The sequence below is a fragment of the Amia ocellicauda genome, chromosome 2, assembly GCF_036373705.1.
Source record: "Amia ocellicauda isolate fAmiCal2 chromosome 2, fAmiCal2.hap1, whole genome shotgun sequence".
NCBI lineage: Eukaryota > Metazoa > Chordata > Actinopteri > Amiiformes > Amiidae > Amia > Amia ocellicauda.
Genome location: NC_089851.1, coordinates 10,770,865 through 10,795,957, shown reverse-complemented (window position 1 = coordinate 10,795,957; position 25,093 = coordinate 10,770,865). Strand labels below are relative to the sequence as shown.

General features: G+C 37.2%; 1 protein-coding gene across 1 annotated transcript in view; it reads left to right on the top strand.

Moving 5' to 3' along the window:
* The first annotated feature begins 8,575 nt into the window (after positions 1-8,575).
* myo3a (myosin IIIA) overlaps positions 8,576-25,093 on the top strand; it is a 76,095-nt gene continuing 59,577 nt past the window's right edge. The window contains exons 1-3 of the mRNA XM_066718108.1: positions 8,576-8,642; positions 13,048-13,231; positions 16,710-16,844. Coding sequence (XP_066574205.1) covers positions 8,641-8,642; positions 13,048-13,231; positions 16,710-16,844 — 321 coding nt within the window. The 5' untranslated portion in view covers positions 8,576-8,640. The remainder of the gene's footprint in view (positions 8,643-13,047; positions 13,232-16,709; positions 16,845-25,093) is intronic.

Here is a 25,093-nt window from a genome sequence, read left to right as displayed (position 1 = left end):
CTTTGGCAAATGCCCAGCCCAGCACCTCTATGACCATTAAAGTAATTGACAGTTTAAATATTTTAACAAATGCTGTGATATTATGTTACTATTAGTCTTTAACAATACATAATTTAAGAGACGTTCAGCCCGCACTCTTAGCTTGTCCCAAAGTGATCCCAGTGTGTCTAGACCTCAGACAAGAGATGTAGAGGAATGTTACAGAATCATGTGGATTAACTTCGGAAACAGTAAGTAAATGAAAGCAAACGATTTATTGTTCAGTAATTCATATTTAATACATTGGAATTATTTTGATCTGAATACATAATAATACATAGTTTGAGACATAATGATAACACTTCATTAAAAGAAAGGAATTAAACTAAAATAAAACTAAAATAAAATATGTATAAAATGAATGCCAATTGTGAGATTTAACCCTCTCAGGACATTAATAAAGTACACTGGATAAACACTTCCCCTGGAAACCAATTAGAACTTTTCTGGAAAATTTATTAAAAACACAGACACTGGTTTTAAACTGTTCTGAAAAATAATGATGCTTCCAAAGTGAAAATAACTTTAAAGTGTTAAAACTATACATTTAGTTATTTTTCATGCTGTAGTTAAAACTATACATTTAGTTATTTTTCATGCTGTACAATTCTAGAGGTCACACCTATTTGTTAAGTCATGATCTTCCCAAATAGCAGTATTTGCAAGTGTTTGTAAAATATCTTGATTTGATAGAGGGTTTATCGGTGACAGTGTTCTCTGATGGTCTGTTTCTTATTTGCATGTAGATGCCTGGGGTGTGGTTATAAATGAATGCATAGTGTTTGCCTTTTCAGTCACTCTGGCCCTGGGCGGATCTTTATCTCACTGTTCATCAAATTCACTTACAGGTCAGTAGCTTCTTGTGTAATAATTTCTTACATAAGCAATGATATAGGACCAACAGTGAAATGCATGCTTGTTTTGTTCTGGCTTCCGTGGGAGTTAAATAATAAAATAGCAACTAATGCATCTGCAAAAATAATCTCAAAGAGAATGTAAGACTTGTTTTATAGATGCTGTTGTGATCTCATGGCTGGAATTCAGTTGTAATGCAAATTGAATTACTTAATGATACATATAAACACGGACTAGTTTTCATAGAATTTGAGTCTTGTACCTGTCAAATATACTATTGGGGATTTCTTGAAACCTCCTGGTCAAGCTAATCATTTGACTTTTGTTTATGATGTATTCCTTTCAACTTGAAAAAGAACTGAAAATATCCTACCAATCATCAGAATGTGTTTTGCTGCATGAGTTCCCCCAGTTATTACAGTCCTACAATTTAGGGAAATTAAGTCTTTATTTTAAATTATTGATTACTCACTAAGAGATTGTAGCTGAAAAAAACAACAATATGAACAACAGATATATATTTTACAAGATAAATGTAATGTTTATCTTTGAATGAATTGAATACAATTAGCTTTGAGTATATAACTTTTTAGGTTGAAAAGCTGAAAAAACAAGGTAGGATATGATAAAGAATGTAAATTACAGATATTAAAGGACTGAAATGTTCAACTGAAAAGTGCACAGTGCTTTACTTACTTCCATTACAGAATGCAAATGTTTTGCCCTGGGATTGCATGTCAGAGAGGAAAAATACAAAACAAACAAATTCAGTCCCTTAGGGGTTTATTCATTTCCAAGTACAGTATTGGAGATTTCTACAGTGGAAAGCCACACCAAGTGACCTCTAAAACATTACAGCCCTTTATGATCTACCAAAGAACTTTAACACATTCGAGTGCAAAATATATCATGATAATTAGATGATGGGTCTCTTCTGGTTTGTGCAGTTCATACTCTGCGAATTTGAAAGTGTCTTAGGTTTAAAATAGCAAATGCTTATTCTCAATAATAGAAATGTTGCCTTGTAAAAGAAGGCACCACTCTATGGATAGCTCTATAAGTCAGTGTTCTGAAAATAACAAATGCCTGGAACTGACAACAGGGCATTGAACGTTTTCCACGGCTGCCTCAGAGCCCAGACATGAACATTACAGAAAACATGGAATGATTTGTAATTGACAATTGAGATAAACCTTGTCACTCTAATGGGACCAATCTGGAGGACAGGCTTACACAACAGTGGCAAAAGATCCAATATGGGTCTCATGTACAGAAACAGAATTATATCTTATATATTTAATATATTATATATTTATTCCTTGTTAATAGTAAATAGCCTATAATGTTCCCCGTAAGTCTATAAATGGATTGACACAGAGAAACACATACTGAGGCCTGTTTAACACAGAGTACAGATGGTGATATGAAGAAATATTTGGATCATTGGAGAAAACCTACAAAGTCAATAATGTTTGCATGCTGGAGTTATGTTACTTGACATTATTATGTAGCACATCACCTATGAGTACCTGATATGAACCTGGTTACTAGGGTTAGTAGGTTGCTTAAATCAAAAGACATATCTGAGTGAGAAAATAATAACTGAAGACTAAGAATGACTAAGTTTATAGAAAGTTATTTTCTGCCCATTTGGGCAGTTTTTGGCAATGTTTTTTGGCAATGACTACTATATTCCACCACACACCTTGGTAAACCACTCCTTATTGTTTACAAGCATGTTTGCTGTCCACATGTTCAGTGTTATACCACACTTCAGTACACTTAATACTGCAATCCTCAATTAGGGAACCCTTGAGGCAGAACAACAAGTAAGATAACTCACCTAATCTTTCACCTTCTCTTAAGATACATGCTCAAGGTTATGTTTTGACTGAGTAATCCATAGACCGCACCGCTATAAGTTATTATGTTACAGCTTCTGTTTCACTATATGCTGCAACATATAGGAAGTCAATGCATTATTTAGGTATCTGTCATTGAGGCAGCTAGCTGCTTGAGTTCTGTTACACGCTATAGGCATCTTATTAAATTGCAAAGGAACTTTCCAATGAAAACCACCTTTGATTACCAGACATTTCAATCATGGTGTGAATAATATGGTTATACTTGATCAGTAGTGATTTATCAAAATTTCATCCAACAATTTACTTGCTGGTAGCTATAGAAATTCTGTTCTGGATTTCGCATGAATGCTACTGATGGGTCTACACTATTAAATTAATGTATCAGACTACATATGCTACCCACTGTTGTGAGTTATTTTTCATTTTACAATCCCAAGTATTGCATGCAAAGTAACATATGCAGTGAGGGAAAAAAGTATTTGATCCCCTGCTGATTTTGTACGTTTGCCCACTGACAAAGAAATGATCAGTCTATAATTTTAATGGTAGGTGTATTTTAACAGTGAGAGACAGAATAACAACAACAAAAATCCAGAAAAACGCATTTCAAAAAAGTTATAAATTGATTTGCATGTTAATGAGTGAAATAAGTATTTGACCCCTTCGACTTAGTACTTGGTGACAAAACCCTTGTTGGCAATCACAGAGGTCAGACGTTTCTTGTAGTTGGCCACCAGCTTTGCACACATCTCAGGAGGCATTTTGTCCCACTCCTCTTTGCAGATCCTCTCCAAGTCATTAAGGTTTTGAGGCTGACGTTTGGCAACTCGAACCTTCAGCTCCCTCCACAGATTTTCTATGGGATTAAGGTCTGGAGACTGGCTAGGCCACTCCAGGACCTTAATGTGCTTCTTCTTGAGCCACTCCTTTGTTGCCTTGGCTGTGTGTTTTGGGTCATTGTCATGCTGGAATACGCATCCACGACCCATTTTCAATGCCCTGGCTGAGGGAAGGAGGTTCTCACCCAAGATTTGACAGTACATGGCCCCGTCCATCGTCCCTTTGATGTGGTGCAGTTGTCCTGTCCCCTTAGCAGAAAAACACCCCCAGAGCATAATGTTTCCACCTCCATGTTTGACGGTGGGGATGGTGTTCTTGGGGTCATTCCTCCTCCTCCAAACACGGTGAGTTGAGTTGATGCCAAAGAGCTCGATTTTGGTCTCATCTGACCACAACACTTTCACCCAGTTCTCCTCTGAATCATTCAGATGTTCATTGGCAAACTTCAGACAGGCCTGTACATGTGCTTTCTTGAGCAGGTGGACCTTGCGGGCACTGCAGGATTTCAGTCCTTCACGGCGTAGTGTGTTACCAAATTGTTTTCTTGGTGACTATGGTCCCAGCTGCCTTGAGATCATTAACAAGATCCTCCCGTGTAGTTCTGGGCTGATTCCTCACCGTTCTCATGATCATTGAAACTCCACGGGGTGAGATCTTGCATGGAGCCCCAGACCGAGGGAGACTGACAGTTATTTTGTGTTTCTTCCATTTGCGAATAATCGCACCAACTGTTGTCACCTTCTCACCAAGCTGCTTGGCGATGGTCCATTCCAGCCCATTCCAGCCTTGTGTAGGTCTACAATCTTGTCCCTGACATCCTTGGACAGCTCTTTGGTCTTGGCCATGGTGGAGAGTTTGGAATCTGATAGATTGATTGCTTCTGTGGACAGGTGTCTTTTATACAGGTAACGAGCTGAGATTAGGAGCACTCCCTTTAAGAGAGTGCTCCTAATCTCAGCTCATTACCTGTATAAAAGACACCTGGGAGCCAGAAATCTTACTGATTGATAGGGGATCAAATACTTATTTTTGTTGTTATTCTGTCTCTCACTGTTAAAATACACCTACCATTAAAAGTATAGACTGATCATTTCTTTGTCAGTGGGCAAACGTTCAAAATCAGCAGGGGATCAAATGCTTTTTTCCCTCACTGTATGTGGTGTAATTAAGGTCAGCATCATTATATTTCAATTGCAATTGAAAATCATCCAGATAAATGATGAAATAATTCATATATAATATAAGAACATATTTGATAGCACATTTAGTAGTTTAAATTAATGTAAATGTGTGTGTTTGGCTACTATTAGCATGCACATGATATTTATTTTCTTTCTTCCATTAAATAAATTGCCCCTATTTGTTGTCCCCATCATATGATTCCAATAGCTCCAGGCACTTTTAAAATGCTAGGCTTCCATCCATCCATAACATTTCAACATAATTAATGTCTGGCCATTGCAATGTCCTGTTCTCTCATTTCTCTCAGTTGTTTGTTGGACAGCTATCATTCTGAAATATGATACTGCAGTACAAGCCTATGACCACAACGTATCATTAGGGTTAGTAGTAAGCCTTGGTACTTAGCTGAAGTTAAGTTTCCTTCAATCATAGGAAGGTTTCCAAGTCTTGGGAAGCCTAACAGATCTAGCATAACAACCTGTTTCATGATATGTATTTCAGCATCTGAGCCATGATGTCTTGTCAAAGCTTTTGGCAAGGTCGTGGTTATGCTGAGGATGGTATTCTTCAAAGAATACCATACTTAATATACACCGATCAGCCATAATATTATGACCACCTGCCTAATATTGTGTAGGTCCCCCTTTGCCGCCAAAACAGCCCTGACCCGTCGAGGCATGGACTCCACTAGACCTCTGAAGTTGTGCTGTGGTATCTGGCACCAAGACGTCAGCAGCAGATCCTTTAAGTCCTGTAAGTTGCGAGGTGGGGCCTCCATGGATCGGACTTGTTTGTCCAGCACATCCCACAGATGCTAGATTGGATTGAGATCTGGGGAATCTGATTCATCAGACCAGGCCACCTTCTTCCATTGCTCCGTGGTCCAGTTCTGATGCTCACGTGCCCATTGTAGGTGCTTTCGGCAGTGGACAGGGGCCAGCATGGGCACCCTGACTGGTCTGCAGCTACGCAGCCCCATACGCAACAAACTGCGATGCACTGTGTGTTCTGACACCTTTCTATCAGAACCAGCATTCACTTTTTCAGCAATTTTAGCTACAGTAGCTCGTCTGTTGGATCAGACCACAAGGGCCAGCCTTTTCCTGCTTCTAACACATCAACTTTGAGGACAAAATGTTCACTTGCTGCCTAATATATCCCACCCACTGAGGTGCCATGATAACGAGATTATCAGTGTTATTCACTTCACCTGTCAGTGGTCATAATGTTATGGCTGATCAGTGTATATAACATATTTGTATAACCTTCCCTTTGTTGTGTAAAATTCTATGTTGATTTCTGAGCTTTGTATCATACTTTTAAACATTGACCAATGTGAATGTAATTAGTTAGATGTCTGAGCAATATTTTTGCTTTATTTTAAAGTCTTTTTGATTTTGATAACATTTTAAGATATTTTAGTAAAATCTGATATTAGATACACTCACAAATCATGCAGTGAATAGAAGATCCTGGAGGCAGGTCCCTAAAGTTGGCAGTCATCACTAATCACATGATGACGTTTGAAGCGGGAGATGTTAGTAGTGGGATGCTGTTGAAAAATGCAGGTTCATGTCTTTCCATGTGAACAGTAAAAGGATATGTCTTATTTTAGTTGCTCTACATGTACACTGTGTGCTATATTCATAAAACATTTAAACCCATGCTATGTTTACACCTGTGTTATCCTAATCACAAATCAGCCCAATGAGGGTCTAAAGTGTCACATCAATCTTTCAGCGTGCTAATTTAAGACTCTCTATTGGAAGAATAAAAAAATATTTTAGATTGGTAACATTAGGAGTTTGCTTTTAATTTTTTTTGCAAATACATATATACATATTTTAATGGGAGTAAAACTGAATACAGTACGTGGAGTAGCTTCCAAATCAGACATTGAAGTGAAGAAAATGGAAGTATATAAAAAATCTCATCAAAAAGTAAAGAATTATAAGACTATATACACTCACCTAAAGGATTATTAGGAACACCTGTTCAATTTCTCATGAATGCAATTATCTAACCAACCAATCACATGGCAGTTGCTTCAATGCATTTAGGGGTGTGGTCCTGGTCAAGACAATCTCCTGAACTCCAAACTGAATGTCTGAATGGGAAAGAAAGGTGATTTAAGCAATTTTGAGCGTGGCATGGTTGTTGGTGCCAGACGGGCCGGTCTGAGTATTTCACAATCTGCTCAGTTACTGGGATTTTCACGCACAACCATTTCTAGGGTTTACAAAGAATGGTGTGAAAAGGGAAAAACATCCAGTATGCGGCAGTCCTGTGGGCGAAAATGCCTTGTTGATGCTAGAGGTCAGAGGAGAATGGTCCGACTGATTCAAGATGATAGAAGAGCATCTTTGATTGAAATAACCACTCGTTACAACCGAGGTATGCAGCAAAGCATTTGTGAAGCCACAACACGTACAACCTTGAGGCGGATGGGCTACAACAGCAGAAGACCCCACCGGGTACCACTCATCTCCACTACAAATAGGAAAAAGAGGCTACAATTTGCACAAGCTCACCAAAATTGGACAGTTGAAGACTGGAAAAATGTCGCCTGGTCTGATGAGTCTCGATTTCTGTTGAGACATTCAGATGGTAGAGTCAGAATTTGGCGTAAACAGAATGAGAACATGGATCCATCATGCCTTGTTACCACTGTGCAGGCTGGTGGTGGTGGTGTAATGGTGTGGGGGATGTTTTCTTGGCACACTTTAGGCCCCTTAGTGCCAACTGGGCATCGTTTAAATGCCATGGCCTACCTGAGCATTGTTTCTGACCATGTCCATCCCTTTATGACCACCATGTACCCATCCTCTGATGGCTACTTCCAGCAGGATAATGCACCATGTCACAAAGGTGGAATCATTTCAAATTGGTTTCGTGAACATGACAATGAGTTCACTGTACTAAACTGGCCTCCACAGTCACCAGATCTCAACCCAATAGAGCATCTTTGGGATGTGGTGGAACGGGAGCTTCGTGCCCTGGATGTGCATCCCACAAATCTCCATCAACTGCAAGATGCTATCCTATCAATATGGGTCAACATTTCTAAAGAATGCTTTCAGCACCTTGTTGAATCAATGCCACGTAGAATTAAGGCAGTTATGAAGGCGAAAGGGGGTCAAACACAGTATTAGTATGGTGTTCCTAATAATCCTTTAGGTGAGTGTATATTGTATACCTCAATAGCATCTGAATTACTCTAAAGATGACTGGGATTATGTTTTGAGGTTGGGAAAACATGGACACAGAGACAATCACCTTATGTGGGGAGCAATGTCATACTCATAGAGTCAGATTGGTTTTGCTTTGCGAGTGTTTTGCATCCTCTGGTTCTGGTGACCTTGTTAGAACTGAGGGATGGATCCTTCCCAGAGTATATCAGTATAGTTTGAGAAGTTCTGCTTGACGGAGTGCTGGAATAAACCACCTGAAAAGCTGATGTATTGTGGATTCCTCAGTGTTATCAAAGCCAAAGCGTGCTGTATATGGTCCTGTAGGTCTCAATAGCACAAAATTGATGTGGGTAAATGTATCAACCACCATGGCAAAAAAATAACTGCTGAGAATTGAACTGTATTTTTAGTGCCATTAACCAGCTTTGGTTCATATGAATGGTGGCTAAATGAGGAAAGACTCATGTCGCAACCCTCACTAATACCTTTAATCTTGACATATCTTGATCTACTTAGTTTGCTAAAGCTATGCAGGAGATTCTTACAAAGATTAGAGCAAGGCTCCTCCTCTAATGTTTACACGAACTCTAAGCAGTATAGTTTGTTAATGAACTGTACAACATAATGGATTGGTCTCTACAAATGTCCAAGGACCATTTGGAAAAACAATGTAAGTGTTTATTTTTTATGACTTTATATTGTTAATTCCCTGTTAAATGAGTCAGCTTGGCTGAAGATAAACTTAACATGAGTAATGCGAAGTAAATAACTTAAAATACCTTGTGCTTTTGTGACATTCGGTGCTAATTTGTAAACAGTCATATACATTAATTTGGTGTGCTGTATATATCCATGGTATATCTGAATACATGCTTGTAATTTCAAATTCCAATCACATAGTTTTATTTCAACTTATTGCATCTCTCTGTCTACCTATCTATTAGTCTATCTGTCTTATCTGTCTATTAATTTGTTGATCTATCTGTCTGTCTGTTTGTCTGCCTACCTGTCTGCCTGCCTGTCTGTCTGTCTGTCTGCCTATGTAGCACTTACACAGAATACATGTAAGATGACTGCTTCTTTATTTAATTTATTTTCACTATAATAATATTCAACTAAAACCTTAGCGTTTCTATTGTACATACAACTGTTTTGTTTCAACTCTATTTGTCCTAAAAGACAAAGATACTACAAATTATTGGTGCTTCATGATATCTGTTACCTACAAAGTATTACATATTTGTCAGTGTGTTTGTTTGTTTACACTCAATCTGTTTAAAAGAGTCCTGGTGTTAAGGATTTCACAGCAGGAATTCAAAGGTAAGCTTGAGGTTTATAACAATCTTTAGCCCCAAGAAGATGTAGAAGCTTGGTCTGATCATGAAAACATGTTGAATGCCTTACATTTCCGCTTTAAGGAAGAACATACACTCACCTAAAGGATTATTAGGAACACCTGTTCAATTTCTCATTAATGCAATTATCTAAGCAACCAATCACATGGCAGTTGCTTCAATGCATTTAGGGGTGTGGTCCTGGTCAAGACAATCTCCTGAACTCCAAACTGAATGTCTGAATGGGAAAGAAAGGTGATTTAAGCAATTTTGAGCGTGGCATGGTTGTTGGTGCCAGACGGGCCGGTCTGAGTATTTCACAATCTGCTCAGTTACTGGGATTTTCACGCACAACCATTTCTAGGGTTTACAAAGAATGGTGTGAAAAGGGAAAAACATCCAGTATGCGGCAGTCCTGTGGGCGAAAACGCCTTGTTGATGCTAGAGGTCAGAGGAGAATGGGCCGACTGATTCAAGCTGATAGAAGAGCAACTTTGACTGAAATAACCACTCGTTACAACCGAGGTATGCAGCAAAGCATTTGTGAAGCCACAACATGTACAACCTTGAGGCGGATGGGCTACAACAGCAGAAGACCCCACCGGGTACCACTCATCTCCACTACAAATAGTGTTGCCTGGTCTGATGAGTCTCGATTTCTGTTGAGACATTCCGATGGTAGAGTCAGAATTTGGCGTAAACAGAATGAGAACATGGATCCATCATGCCTTGTTACCACTGTGCAGGCTGGTGGTGGTGGTGTAATGGTGTGGGGGATGTTTTCTTGGCACACTTTGGGCCCCTTAGTGCCAATTGGGCATCGTTTAAATGCCACGGCCTACCTGAGCATTGTTTCTGACCATGTCCATCCCTTTATGACCACCATGTACCCATCCTCTGATGGCTACTTCCAGCAGGATAATGCACCATGTCACAAAGGTTGAATCATTTCAAATTGGTTTCTTGAACATGACAATGAGTTCACTGTAATAAACTGGCCCCCACAGTCACCAGATCTCAACCCAATAGAGCATCTTTGGGATGTGGTGGAATGGGAGCTTCGTGCCCTGGATGTGCATCCCACAAATCTCCATCAACTGCAAGATGCTATCCTATCAATATGGGCCAACATTTCTAAAGAATGCTTTCAGCACCTTGTTGAATCAATGCCACGTAGAATTAAGGCAGTTCTGAAGGCGAAAGGGGGTCAAACACAGTATTAGTATGGTGTTCCTAATAATCCTTTAGGTGAGTGTATAAACAAATGAATGCTGCAAAAAATAGTTATCCATTTGTTATAATACAAACTATAACAAATCTTAAAATCAATTAAGTAAACTAAAGTCATAGCAAGGCCAAGATAATCATTTCAGGAGTCTTATGGTAAATACTTTTGTGCCTTTTCCATAGAGTCTTTAATTGGTTTATTTATTTATTATTGTTTTTAGAAAGTACACCTTCCTGGAGTGGTGAAATCTCAATTTCAGGAAAAATATGTGTATCAGAGCTGATTATGTACACAGCTCTGTAATGTTGACTGTGCTGGGCTTGGAACAGTGTACAAACCTCCTTGTGTGCAGGGTTCGTTCTTTTAGCATAGTGTCTGTGACTTTATCAATGCAATCAATATCCTTGGTTGGTTGGTTGGATCCACAGAAAAATTAGGCTGCTTAATGCACTTATTTATTTGAATGCCTTTATGTTAAAGAAATGGCAAAAACCACTGCTGAAAACTCATCTAAAACAAAAAAAACATGCATTATGTGGTAGGAGGCAAAGATGAACACTAGTCCAATTTGTGTGAATTTGTTTTTGAATAAAACTAATGGTATTAACAAACGGATAGATTAGGAGAGTGTGTGTTTGAAATTTATAATTGTGCATTTTTCTTATTTTGCATAGTTTGTGTAGGTGGCTGGATATTTTGGTCTATGGTGGTACGCTTGCATGGAAAAACTAAGAAGAAAACTGATCATCGCATGTTATGTGAGCAGAATGAAACGCTTTTTGAAGTGTGTCTATAATTGTGGAGATTAGAGAGTTTGGCTTGTTTTCCACTCGTATCACAGAAGCTTAGCATGCATTGCTGAGAGGGTAGAGAAAGTGTGTGATCATTGACATAACTCGAAAATCAGTGTAGAGCAGCCTGGATGTAATTAAAGGTGCTTAGAAATATTAACCCTTCACTACGTCACAGGCATAACTTTGCATAGTCATGATCCATATTCAGGTACAGAGAAAGGAAAATATTCCATGTATTTGAAGTGAGTGAAGGCAGAGGATGTGTATACATTGAAGTGTCACTCCTTTGAGTTCTAAAGTGACAATTGACAACAAGAAATGCAATTCTGAAGATCCAGTGAACCATGTAGTCACTTTACAGGTGCTTTATGGACTAAGGAATTTATCTTGTGACTTCTTGATTGCAACATCACAGTGTAGGTCTACCTAAGCATTCATGAAACAGAACATTAACATTTTTGTCACAATACAGGATGTTTGTGTGAAAACATAATTTGGTGATTCGTTTTTTTAATGCCACATTCTGGACATTAAAATGTTGTTTTGTGATGGGATGGACCTTTTTGTGTCAGTAATATGAATGAATCATTATGTGGGCAAGATGGCCTATGATCCAGCTAAGCATTCCTTGGCTGCACTATAAACACTATTTTGGTTTATAGAACTGCTGAACGTGTGAAATGTAGAGATTAAGGATTATCGGAAATAAATGGAAAAATGCAACAAAAACTCTTTATCTTAAAGGTAGAGTGCCGGGGGCTGGAGTGAGGAGTTTCAGTACTGAATCCAGGCAGCGCAGTGAGCACTGATTTGTGTACAAGCCATCCATACTGTTAGTTTCTTTTCAATTCAGGCTTCCTACAGTGATATTGAATTGTCTCTGTAGCTACTTGCAATTCTGCAGGATTACCTGTGCCTATGGAAACTGGCCTCCTATAAACTCATTGTTTAGGGTAGGCTTCCTGGTTAGTAGCCCAAGGTAAAACAGCTAAGTTTAACTGTAAGACCTTTTACGCAACACATTATATTATAGTGCCATAAGCCCTTTAATGAGACTTTCCTGTGTACTCCTTAGGAAACCTTACAGTGCACTGCTGAACAGTATGCAGACATTTTCCACTGCTCTCTCTTGAGATCAGAGTCAAGTTGTTAAGGGAAATTTTCATTCACGGTTTTGTCATTTTACAATAAAGGTTATCAGTATTGCATTTGTAAAATGTCCTTCCTGTAATCTTTGTTGATATAACGGATCATTCACGCAGCAGTATTACATCAAACTAAAATATAATAATAAGCTGGTGTCTCATTAATTTAGGGCCACCTTTAAAATATATGTTGATCTTTCTTCTGTAGGAATGCCCCCATAACTGATGTAAAGTTTGGACATTAGTTTAGATTGTTTTTCAAGGCCAGCATTTGTTTTTGTTTTTCTTGGGTCTAACATTTGCAAGATGACGCATTGTGGTTTGTTAATAGAAAATAATTTAACTAACAAATAATCCTCTAACCATGTTCTGAGCACTGTTCATTCAAGTGCTGAACATGTGAAACATTGTGTTGTCAGCCTATCTGATACATTGTTTGGGTTTAAGTTAAGTGATGCAGAAAAACAATTTTATAAATCAGAAATGTAAGTGACAATTGACTGAGAGGACTGAGAGAGCCCCACCCCAACGCCCCATCATTTGCAGGTGCTAATTCTAATTTTAACATTTCTAGGAGATCACTTTTGAAGATGTTTCCACTATCTGGGAAATCAATTGTCTTTGACAACTTTCCTGATCCGTCTGATACTTGGGAAATAATCGAAACCATCGGGAAAGGGACATATGGCAAAGTCTTCAAAGTGCTGAATAAAATCAATGGAAGCAAGGCAGCGGTAAAGGTTTTGGATCCAATCCATGTGAGTACAGGTTTACTGTGCATTTAATTGGCAAATTTGTTCTGCTTTGTTCCTGGGCTGTCAATGGACATCATGTGTGGTTTTATACTTTCATTTAAAATACAGATGTGTGTTAATTCTTAATATAATCATATTCCATATATATTCATGTCAGATCTTTTATAAACTCATATCACTCAGATTGTAGGTTGTCCCATTGTTGTTGTTTTTTTTTTAATCCTGCGCTTGTACACAAGTCTTTACATTGCTCATCACTGTGGATTTTAAAGCAGTTACTCCACATATTCTTAACTGACTCTCCCCATGTTTGTTTAATTTTGTTTTGTTTTGTTCTCTTATGCTTTGTTTTAATTTTCCTTGTGAACCTTTTATACCATGGCGGTCCCTGTCTTCACAATTCTCAGTTTAAAACAAGATGTAGCATTGGACATACAGTGAGGGAAAAAAGTATTTGATCCCCTGCTGATTTTGTACGTTTGCCCACTGACAAAGAAATGATCAGTCTATAATTTTAATGGTAGGTGTATTTTAACAGTGAGAGACAGAATAACAACAAAAAAATCCAGAAAAACGCATGTTATACATTGATTTGCATGTTAATGAGGGAAATAAGTATTTGACCCCTTCGACTTAGTACTTGGTGGCAAAACCCTTGTTGGCAATCACAGAGTCAGACGTTTCTTGTAGTTGGCCACCAGGTTTGCACACATCTCAGGAGGGATTTTGTCCCACTCCTCTTTGCAGATCCTCTCCAAGTCATTAAGGTTTTGAGGCTGATGTTTGGCAACTCGAACCTTCAGCTCCCTCCACAGATTTTCTATGGGATTAAGGTCTGGAGACTGGCTAGGCCACTCCAGGACCTTAATGTACTTCTTCTTGAGCCACTCCTTTGTTGCCTTGGCTGTGTGTTTTGGGTCATTGTCATGCTGGAATACCCATCCACGACCCATTTTCAATGCCCTGGCTGAGGGAAGGAGGTTCTCGCCCAAGATTTGACGGTACATGGCCCCGTCCATCGTCCCTTTGATGCGGTGCAGTTGTCCTGTCCCCTTAGCAGAAAAACACCCCCAAAGCATAATGTTTCCACCTCCATGTTTGACGGTGGGGATGGTGTTCTTGGGGTCATTCCTCCTCCTCCAAACACGGCGAGTTAAGTTGATGCCAAAGAGCTCGATTTTGGTCTCATCTGACCACAACACTTTCACCCAGTTCTCCTCTGAATCATTCAGATGTTCATTGGCAAACTTCAGACAGGCCTGTACATGTACTTTCTTGAGCAGGGGGACCTTGCGGGCACTGCAGGATTTCAGTCCTTCACGGCATAGTGTGTTACCAATTGTTTTCTTGGTGACTATGGCCCCAGCTGCCTTGAGATCATTAACAAGATCTTGCATGGAGCCCCAGACCGAGGGAGACTGACAGTTATTTTGTGTTTCTTCCATTTGCGAATAATCGCACCAACTGTTGTCACCTTCTCACCAAGCTGCTTGGCGATGGTCTTGTAGCCCATTCCAGCCTTGTGTAGGTCTACAATCTTGTCCCTGACATCCTTGGACAGCTCTTTGGTCTTGGCCGGGTTGGAGAGTTTGGAATCTGATTGATTGATTGATTCTGTGGACAGGTGTCTTTTATACAGGTAACAAGCTGAGATTAGGAGCACTCCCTTTAAGAGAGTGCCCCTAATCTCAGCTCATTACCTGTATAAAAGACACCTGGGAGCCAGAAATCTTACTGATTGATAAGGGATCACATACTTATTTCACTCATTAACATGCAAATCAATTTATAACTTCTTTGAAATGCGTTTTTCTGGATTTTTGTTGTTGTTATTCTGTTTCTCACTGTTAAAATACACCTACCATTACAATTATAGACTGATCATTTCTTTGTCAGTGGGCAAACGTAAAAAATCAGCAGGGGATCAAATACTTTTTCCCTCACTGTATACATCAGTTCACATGCATTTTATTCCTAAAGTCTCTTCCTCTGGAAATTGTGAGTGCATATTATATTTCTTCTGACCCATCTGCCATGTATAAAGCTGAATATCTGAATACGTCATACAGATTTAGCTGACATTATAACGAATAATTATGGAATTCCGGCTCTGAGTGCATGATCTAATATTAGCTTCTAAATCAAGAAGTTCTGTTTTTTGCTAATCATACGAAATAGCTCATGAAAGATGTTGTAATTTGTATTGAAGAGTTGGAAAGAATATTAAAACAACAACAACAACAACAACAAAAACAACAACAACAACAACAAAAAACAACAAGAGGATTTAATGCATAGTTTGGCAAGCCTGATCTGATTTATACACTGAGCATAGCTATGTGTTATTTTTTTTTTTTTTCAATTTCTGGCCCAATCTTTAGGGTAAATTAAATATAAAAAACATCCTTTTGTGAAAATCAAGGTTTTTTATCAAAAGCATGTTATTGGGTAGTTTTATCTCTCCCGAGTTTGCAGGGCTCTGCTTTCACCACCTAAGAAGAAAATATTCACTTCAGTAATCAAACAGATCAGATTTGTTTTGTTAATGAGCTCTCCAGTAATGAAAAAACAGTAGTTACACTTTCTCTTATGCCACATTGTAATGTAATTATACGATAAAGTGTGTGAAGTACAAACTACGAAACAGACATTGCAAAATCTGAGAGATGTCTGAGGTGTTTAGGAAATAATTTGAGGGGTATAGGCAAGCCTTGCACAAACTGAAAGCTTGTAAGATTTCCTTTAACCTTTCATAGAACCTTTAGCCCAGTATTGAGTGTCTGTACTTTCGAAATAGAAATTATGTGAAGAGGACACTTTTGTCTACTGTCAACAAATGTCTACTTTCCTGCAGACACAATATTTTTTCTTTTTTCTTTTATCCTTTGTCATACATTTTAAGCCCCTGTCTATAGGACTTATTCTTTTTCTTTGATGGCTGACTTCACCTGCATTCCTGCCCTGGAGCGCTGGTCATCTTCTATTAAAAGACAAAGATTAGAAAACAGTTTTCCCTTCAGCTACACCAATAAATTACAGTTCATTTGCGGCACTCATTACATGAGTGAGCTTCATCTGCAGCTGTTCCTCATCTTGGCCAAAGCTGTAGGCATCGGTCAGTTAGTGTTCTCTGTTATAACATATTGTTTTTTTTAATTAAACTATGATAGATTACCTGATAACCTCAGAAGGGTGCGCTACACTATCCAAATGACCGGATGAGTGAACAGCTGTAAAGAGGCCCTCCAATGAACTTATGTGCCTTAAAATAGGGATAAGTTCAGATGAAATCACTTTTATAGATCAATTAAAAACATAATTCAGGGAAAGTCCACTTCCATTGTTAAACTGTAAATTACCATTCAGTTTTTTATTTCTTCAGTCTGAAATAAGTAGGCATGCAGATTTCAATGCCTCAATTGTATTTTGGTATTTTCCATAAGGCTTAGGTGCTTCCAGCATTAATTTTTCTTGGTACTAGGATATTGATGAAGAAATCGAAGCTGAATACAACATCCTTAAAGCCCTGTCTGATCATCCCAACGTGGTCAAGTTCTTTGGCATGTTCTACAAAAAGGACGTTAAAAATGGAGATCAACTGTGGCTTGTCCTGGAGGTATGTTTCCCCTTTCTTGTTTTTAATGTCATCTACTTTTTTATATCCTTTATGTGGCATGTAAAGCTCTGGATCTGACCCAGCCCTTGTACGAGCTGTGCAGATATCTAAAACAAAGAGAACTGAGCATTGGGATTATTTATACAAACCTGTAAGTGAAATATCTTGTATGGATTTAGTGACACAAAACAATTCTGCAATTACAGTTGAATCACATAGTATCGTGCTCATCTGGTTTTTAGAAAGGCCTGTCATTTAATTGTCATGTATTTAAAACTGCTGAACATTAGAAGTTATCAAACAGGACGTGGAGTTGCTCAGAGGGGCGAGATGATTCCACATGCTGGACAAGAGCATAAATCATGTCAGTTTCGATTTCTCAATGAAAGGTTGTAGAGCCACTTGTTAATCACACCTACAGAAAGAAACTGAACACCCTCACTGAAGTCCCAGTTTTATGAAGCATGCATCCCCCATCTGTTGAAGCGCAGGTCTTATCTGAGGCCATTTCCTTATGTCTATTTAGAGTGCAGGGACTCTAAATATAGGATTGTCCTTGGTGCTGTCTTAATGCACAGTGGGAATCTTAGGGCTTAGGGCTGAGGCACCCACTCTGGGCAAACAGGAGGGACCTCCACGTAGCAGGAGTCAAAATCCCCTCTAGCCACTTATAGTTGTAGCAGTTTCTCACATCTAGTTAATTACTTTTGCTGCTTGTTCTTTTGCTGTCGGTTCTTTTCCACTCAATATGTCCAAGCAGAAGACAACAAGCTGCTGGCTGCGTGTGCTGTGTAGTGCAGCCTGCCACGTATATTAGCAGGTTTGCAGATAAGACCTATATTGCATAGTCTCTGCAAGCTGAGGCTTGGTGGCACAGTTTCCCTGCTGAGCCTGAGGAATTCAATGGATCCACCAGTATCCTGCAGTGATGCAACATCTGGATTTTAAATCTGTAGCGAATCACAGCAAATTATATTCGAACCCTATTTTTAGCACTAACCCCAGGATAACAACAATGTGTTACATATTGCAGCCCAGAGAGAGGCTCCAACACAGTACAATTGTCATCTACATTTCTACCTTCCAAGTAGAATTTAAACACCAATCTGAATTTGAGACTTCCCTCCGGTGGTTTTTAGCTCTCCATACTTTCTCAGTATGCAAATATCTCACATTCGTTGCATTTAAATTTAACCCTATAATTCAATGATATGATAAGATTTAAAAAAAAATCTACATAATTAAATATAATTTAATACCTGGTCAATCTCATAGATGATTAATCACCCCGATTATTATTATTTTTTTCAGAAAAGCTGTTGTATTTAGCCCTCCAATCACCCTTCTTTTCTCATTTTATTCAGAAATTATAATTTATGATCTCTTCCATGGCTCTGAAAAAGACAGTCTTGTGGAAAAGCATAGAAAAGCAAATTATGTAAAACAAATACAGGCTCTGTGTGAAAATGAAACCACATCGAAGGTCACAAAGGCTTGTGTGAGATGCCAGTCACAGTGTCAAATGATTGTCATTCTGAAGACATTGTGATTACAATGCACAGAAATGGTTTCTGTGGTAGACTAATGTAACTCCTAAGGGCTTTACCAGCAAGGTTATAACAATTTTAATATATTCAAATGTACCCTGGTAAGTCAAATGTCTGCTTTTATTCAAAACCAGCTGTTTTAGAATCTTGCAGTGCTGTAAACTGAAAGCAACAATCAACTTTTTTATTTTAATCTCTCAGATAAATAACTCATCCAGTTGAATCCCCCAAATAAACATGATTTTTGTACATTGTTTATGAAACCAAGTTACCATTGTGTAAATAAGAAAGCCATGACTAACACTCATTCAATTAACATAAAATACATTTATGTATTTACTTGCTTCAAATGCAAAGTGTTTTCAGAAATGGCAATAATACAATTTAAACTATTTTGCAGCAGAAAGAAAAGTAAAATGACCCCTGACTGTCATTGCTCACATTTCATTTGGCCTCAAAGACCTTTGAAATGCCAAATGTAAGGATACAGTATTATGCGGGTCAATGTGTGAAAGAAAAAAAATGATCACTGCAGAAACATTTAATAACAGAATTTCAGAGTTTGTGATATCTTTTTATATCTGTAATCCTCTAGTTCTGGTCCCAGGCCCTATACCGTATTAATATCCTCAAAACAATATACCAAAATCAACCAGTGAGTTTATACATCTTATCAAGGACATGGAATATTCCTTAAATTGGTGTCAATACTACCACAACAACAACCACTAATAATAATAATAATAATAATAATAATAATAATAATAATAATAATAATATTTTTGTATATATCCCTGTGCATGTGTATTGGAAATTACAGATATATTTTGAGGTGAAATGTGAGTTTGTCTCTGAGTGGCTGAAAGAAAGCTGGGGGTTGTGGGGACAAAGGCCAGCAGTCATGTTGAGTCCATGGTGTTGATTACAGCTCTGCATGATAGCGTGCAGAAATCAGACACGGACATCAAGAGTTCAATTTCGGTCAAAAAGTTCTGTATTCTTCTTCAATTAAAAAAACAACAACTTTGATGCGCTGTAATAACACAACTATATTTGATCTTTCGGGTTATCAGATGATAAGGCCTATCACCCTTAGACAGGCATAATGATCTTCACCCTCATTAAATCAGCAAGCGGGTTAAGTTGGTATGAGGGATTGTGCTATATAGAAGATATCAAACAAAAAATGTATATATATATATATATACACATTATTTTCTAACATGTAACTATATATATTGAAAAACATGGAAAGTATATTACCCTATAGTTTTCACAGAGCTTCATGACTCAGTATGCAAACTCAAATTTGAGACGCTCCATGTAAGCGCAAATAGGCAATCCAAAAAGGGAATTCAAATCACTGCCTCCCATGCAGGTGCAATTCTAAATCAGAAAGGGAGAGAGTGAAATCTCCATGGTTACTGTTCCCCACACTTAAGTATAATTTTCCATGTTTCTGTGTGATCAAAGAAACCATTCTCACATTGTACTCGACCCCAAATTACAGTCCAGCCTCCCACCAATAGTCTCCTCCACCAGGCGGTTCAATGCATTGAATTCAACTGTAGTTTGGTTCATTTCACATAACATAATTACTTGTGATTGGTTCTTTAAAATTAAACCTTTTTGAGAATTATTTTAACAAATTAGCAAATTTAATTAAAAAAAAAAAAAAAAAAAAAAAAATATATATATATATATATATATATATATATATATATATATAGTTAGAAATATCATGTTAAATATATGCATATGGTTATGTACAAAGGGAAAATATAATCTGTATATTTTAAGATTCTATTATAGTCAGTTTACATTAGTCCAAGTAGATTGCTCTGTGAACATACTGTGAGCCTGGAAAATTATAACTTAGATTACAAATCCAGAACTTGAAACCTCTGGCAAAGAAACGCTGTCAGAATGAACTAGGTATAACAAGTTTTAGGTGGGTTGATATAATATTTATTATTATTATAATAACTATAATAATTCTGTAAGGGACTGAATTCTCGTTTGTCTTATTGAAAAGGACATGCAGAAATAGGTTTTAACATACCATGACAGCAGTGAACTGAATCGATCTAATATCTCTTTGAATATCTGAACTTTGGTTCTGGGGACTAGACCAAATTCATGAATCACAAATTACAAACCCATTTGCAGGTTAATGTATTGTCAAAAGTCACTATGCACTCCCTCTAAATACAAACACAACGTGTACAAGTTTGTAATTTGTAATTTGGTTTGGTTGAAATTTTGATTTGTTTAGGCCTCTGTTGATTAAAGTTTTGAAATTTTGATAAAACATTCACAGACACACACACATAGATATAAAATAGAATATGATATATTTTTGTATTGTGAACTAAAATCTGAGGTTGTGTATTTCTGAATTATATGCTATAGCTTATGAGTCTATAGTTATTTTCTCTCATCAGTTCTGATACACGATGGTCACTGCTCTATGTAATGCTGAGTGCATTCTAATTTTCTGTTGAGTAATGTTGATATACACAATCTATATTTAATCAACCATGTACTTTAAACTTATTTGAGTTTTTCTCTTGAAAGAAGATTATTTTCCCTTAACATATCTTACTTTCCTCTTTGAGTTGCTTTTGCTTTATATATTTACAACAAGGACTAATGGCTTTGACATTCCAATATTTCTATTAAGAAGCTAAAATCACATTTCACATCTACTTACTGATGTTTTCTATTTCTATCTAACCACAACACATTAAGTAGCCTCTTTAATGCATTCACTCAGTCAAAGCAGTGTATCGTCACAATGTGTCTCTAACACGAATTAACAAATGGAAAAAACAAGTAATCACTGTCATTTGCTGAAGTACCCTAGTGTATACCGAAATGTGAAATGTGCGTTAAATCTGAAATTATTTTATTCTTTGAAACTCTTTGATAGGTCTGTGGTTTTTCTCTTCAAAACACTCAGATTATCAGTCAAGAAAGCCTGAGCACCCATTCCCTGTCCCCTACTAAAAGCCCATCCTTTACATGTGTTCAGTAACTTGTACGCTAATACGAATGTATCACCCACTGAAAATCCAGGTTATGATCAATTACATGTCTCGATTGTACCTTTGTGAAATATTATTATTATTATGTACAATTCTGCCCAAGAAATGTATTATTTTTTGGAGGAGGGGGAGAAGCACAGCAAGCTTTGGAGGACCACTTCTAGAGAATAATGATTATAGTGCAATCATTTTCATTAGAGCCGCTGATATTGACATTGAAGGCTAACATGTGCGAGAGCCCCTGTCAGAAGCTGTTAAAAGCTACCCCACTGCTGAAAGAGCTTAGAGCTGCTGTCTTAGATGGGATGTGAAGGAAGGAATTGTTATTATGAGATTTCACAGCCCATCATGGAATTTATGATAACACTGTGAACTATTATATACTGCCAGGCATGCGCTTATACATTATTTATATATATTTTGTGTTTTGACAAAACTACATTAAAAAATAAAAGGCTGAGGGTACAATGAATTGGATGATATTGAAATAGATGCCTTTTTCCCAGTGCGTATTCTTTTCGAAATTTGGTGACATTGCAGATTGTCCGTAACGGAAACTGCTGTGTACTCGGTAGAAATGTTTTCTAGGTTTTCAAAGAGAAGCACAATTTCTCCCCTTGATTGTACAGACAAACACTGCCTTCCACCATTTTCCCTACTTGAGCTGTAGATCTGAGATTTTTTTTAGTTTCATGCCTGGCAAAACACAACTTTTAGAATGCTAATTATGTGCATAAGTACAAAAATCCTTTTACATATCCCCACCTGAGAGCATAATATTAATTAAGAGACAAACATAACCTGCCAGACCATCTTAAGTTCTGTCTTTTTATCTAAAGCCCTGATTTTATTTCACCCACTGGTAGCAGACCTTCAGGGTCAGTGTAATTGGAAATTCCTATTGCCCATTAGGGTTTTAACACACATGTAATGCAACCATTGTAGAGAGTATGGGGTTTAAAAATTTGAAAGTATCCTCGTGATATGGATTTACAAGAGCAAATATCTGATTATATCTGAGGGGTAAAATGCCATTTTAATAATAACACCTTTAATTTAGATTAACTGACAAAGGGGGTTCCATCACAAACACATTTGTTAAAAAAAAAGATAAGCGTACATAATCACTATGAAGTGGTTCATGATGATAACCTTCAGTAATTGCCTTGCACCCTATCTGAAAGATAAATAGAGTGATGCAGTCATGGGAGTTAGGCTAGCTTTCCTTTTATGCACCCTGTGGCTTATTTACTTTGCTTGAAGCACGGTACTTTTTCAAAACCTTGACAGAATGTCACTGTAAGAAACAGATGCCATATATCTGTCTGTGAACATCAGTATATTCAAAGTGGCAATGGCAAATTAGTCCTATATGGTATAATGGTAAAAGTATGGTTTAGTTCTCATCAACCTGGTGAAAACAGTTATTTCTTTTCCTGAACTAGACTTACCCTGTATATAACCTGCACTGCGTATTGTGGGGTATATGTGTATTTTTTTAGTTTTCGATCAGCTCTTGGAATTTGTATTTTCATGAATAGCATTGTTTTGTGGTAATACAATATTCTGGACTCATCCTTGGTCCTTTTTTTCTATGGGTGTCTTATTATTTTCGATAATAGAAGCTTCCAGAGCTGATTCATGTGTAGTTGTTGTTGTTGAGGCCAGTCAATTTGCTCTGAATGAAAGAAATTAGGACCTACGAAGACAGCAGGTGATAGAAGCAGCATCAGCATCTGAGCTAACAGATAGGTAGAGCATCGCTACAGCCAAAATTTATATTTTGGAAGATATTATATATTAATTTTGGTCTAGCCCATGTGTATGTGTTAAATGAATTAGGGAATACACTTTCCTCTTGTTTAACCTTCCCGAAGAGTCCTGACTATGAATATCCACCAGGTTTCAATAACATCCTCACAGTGTTAGGGAGACCTTTTTAAATACAATGTTTCTGATTTCCATTGTCTGCTTCAAACTCCATCCATAAGGTTGGTCCAGTTATGTCCAGATTTTTGTGGATTGTTTAATTCTTTCAAATAATCAGAACCTCTCCCGGCCTTTCAGCTCTGATTACTTTATTGATTTTCGTGTTCTTTGGAATGAAACCCTTTCTCACAGGCTCCAAGCTTTGGCATCATTAATGGACAATAGGGTTTAAAGACCCATTGTTTGTATGTGCCTTTCATGAAATGTCTGCAGAAACTGGACACTATCTCATTACTGGTGTGTAAATGATAACGCAGCACACAATAGACCGTCTCTCTGACAAAGCAGCGTGAGTCTTGTTGCACCGTTCAGCAAACTCCTGTCATTTCATGATACAAGGTGAAGGTTAAGGTGAGTCAAAGACAATGGACTTCATTTCAGAATGGAATATGATTGGGTTATTGTTACTTTTGCAAATTAAGGTCATAAAACTATTACTAGTGCAATCTAAAGCTATTTTAAAATGCAAATGTGAACTTTTATACTGTTTAGTTGAGAACAAAGGAAAGGAAATTAAGCTCTGAAAAATATAAATAAAAATGTAAAATGTTGCGACTATTTCACATTGTATTTTTTGTTTCTAAATGTGATTTTTAAGGCACTTCTAGATTTTCTGACATTTACTATAAGGATACTTGAATAGCAAATGTAGCTGGTTTCACAAATCTTTATAAAACTCACTCCAGGCCTTTTTCAGTCTCAGTCTCAGAAAGAAAAGAAAAAAATACTTGAAATCTGTGCTTCACAAGTTAAAGATCCCAGTTGGTCATAACAGTGTAAGACCCTTTATTTATTGCAGTATGGCAGGACTGCTTGGCTTTCACAATAAAAAGCATCTATTCTCTTCCGTGTAATTTAATGATGACAAGTGATATTAGCAGTGATGTCAGCATTGACGTCAACCAGATCTAGCTTACAGCAGCTCCTTGACTGCTTAGCATTCAGATTCTGTACATGCCTTGACTGGAGGCAGACAGCAAATTGATCGTTATGGATTTGATGCATACTATTAAATGTTAAAACATTAGATGCTCTAAATATTATTATTATTATTATTGAATGGTATGGTGCTGTATATACAATTATATTCAATTTTCTAAACTATCGTTATTGTGAAAAATGTTATAGCTTGTTATCCATAAGACCCGTGAAGAGCACAAACTGACACTCCCATTTCCCACCCCCATTTTGTGAACCATTCTAAATTTCTAAAATATCAAATAAAAGGAGGAAGTACATGGCTAAGGAAAGGAGCAGTAAAAGATACATATTTCGTTTTCACTTAAATGTAATTGTATAAAATTGGAGCACATTTTGAAAAGTTCATACTGGACCAAATTTAGAACAAGACACTTGACAAGGATAATAATGGTTAAATGTATATGGTTCTTTAAATGTTTTTTAAACAATATTTCACTGTGGATAGATTAACTATATCCATATTAAAACATATCTTAAAAAATAAGATGAATTGTAATAAAGAATAGTAAAATACTACTAAAATACTACTACTACTACTACTACTACTACTACTACTACTACTACTACTACTATTAATAATAATAATAATAATAATAATAATAATAATAATAATAATAATAATAATAATAATAATAACAACAACAATAAGTATAGTAGCTCAATTGGATATACATTGCAATTTCAG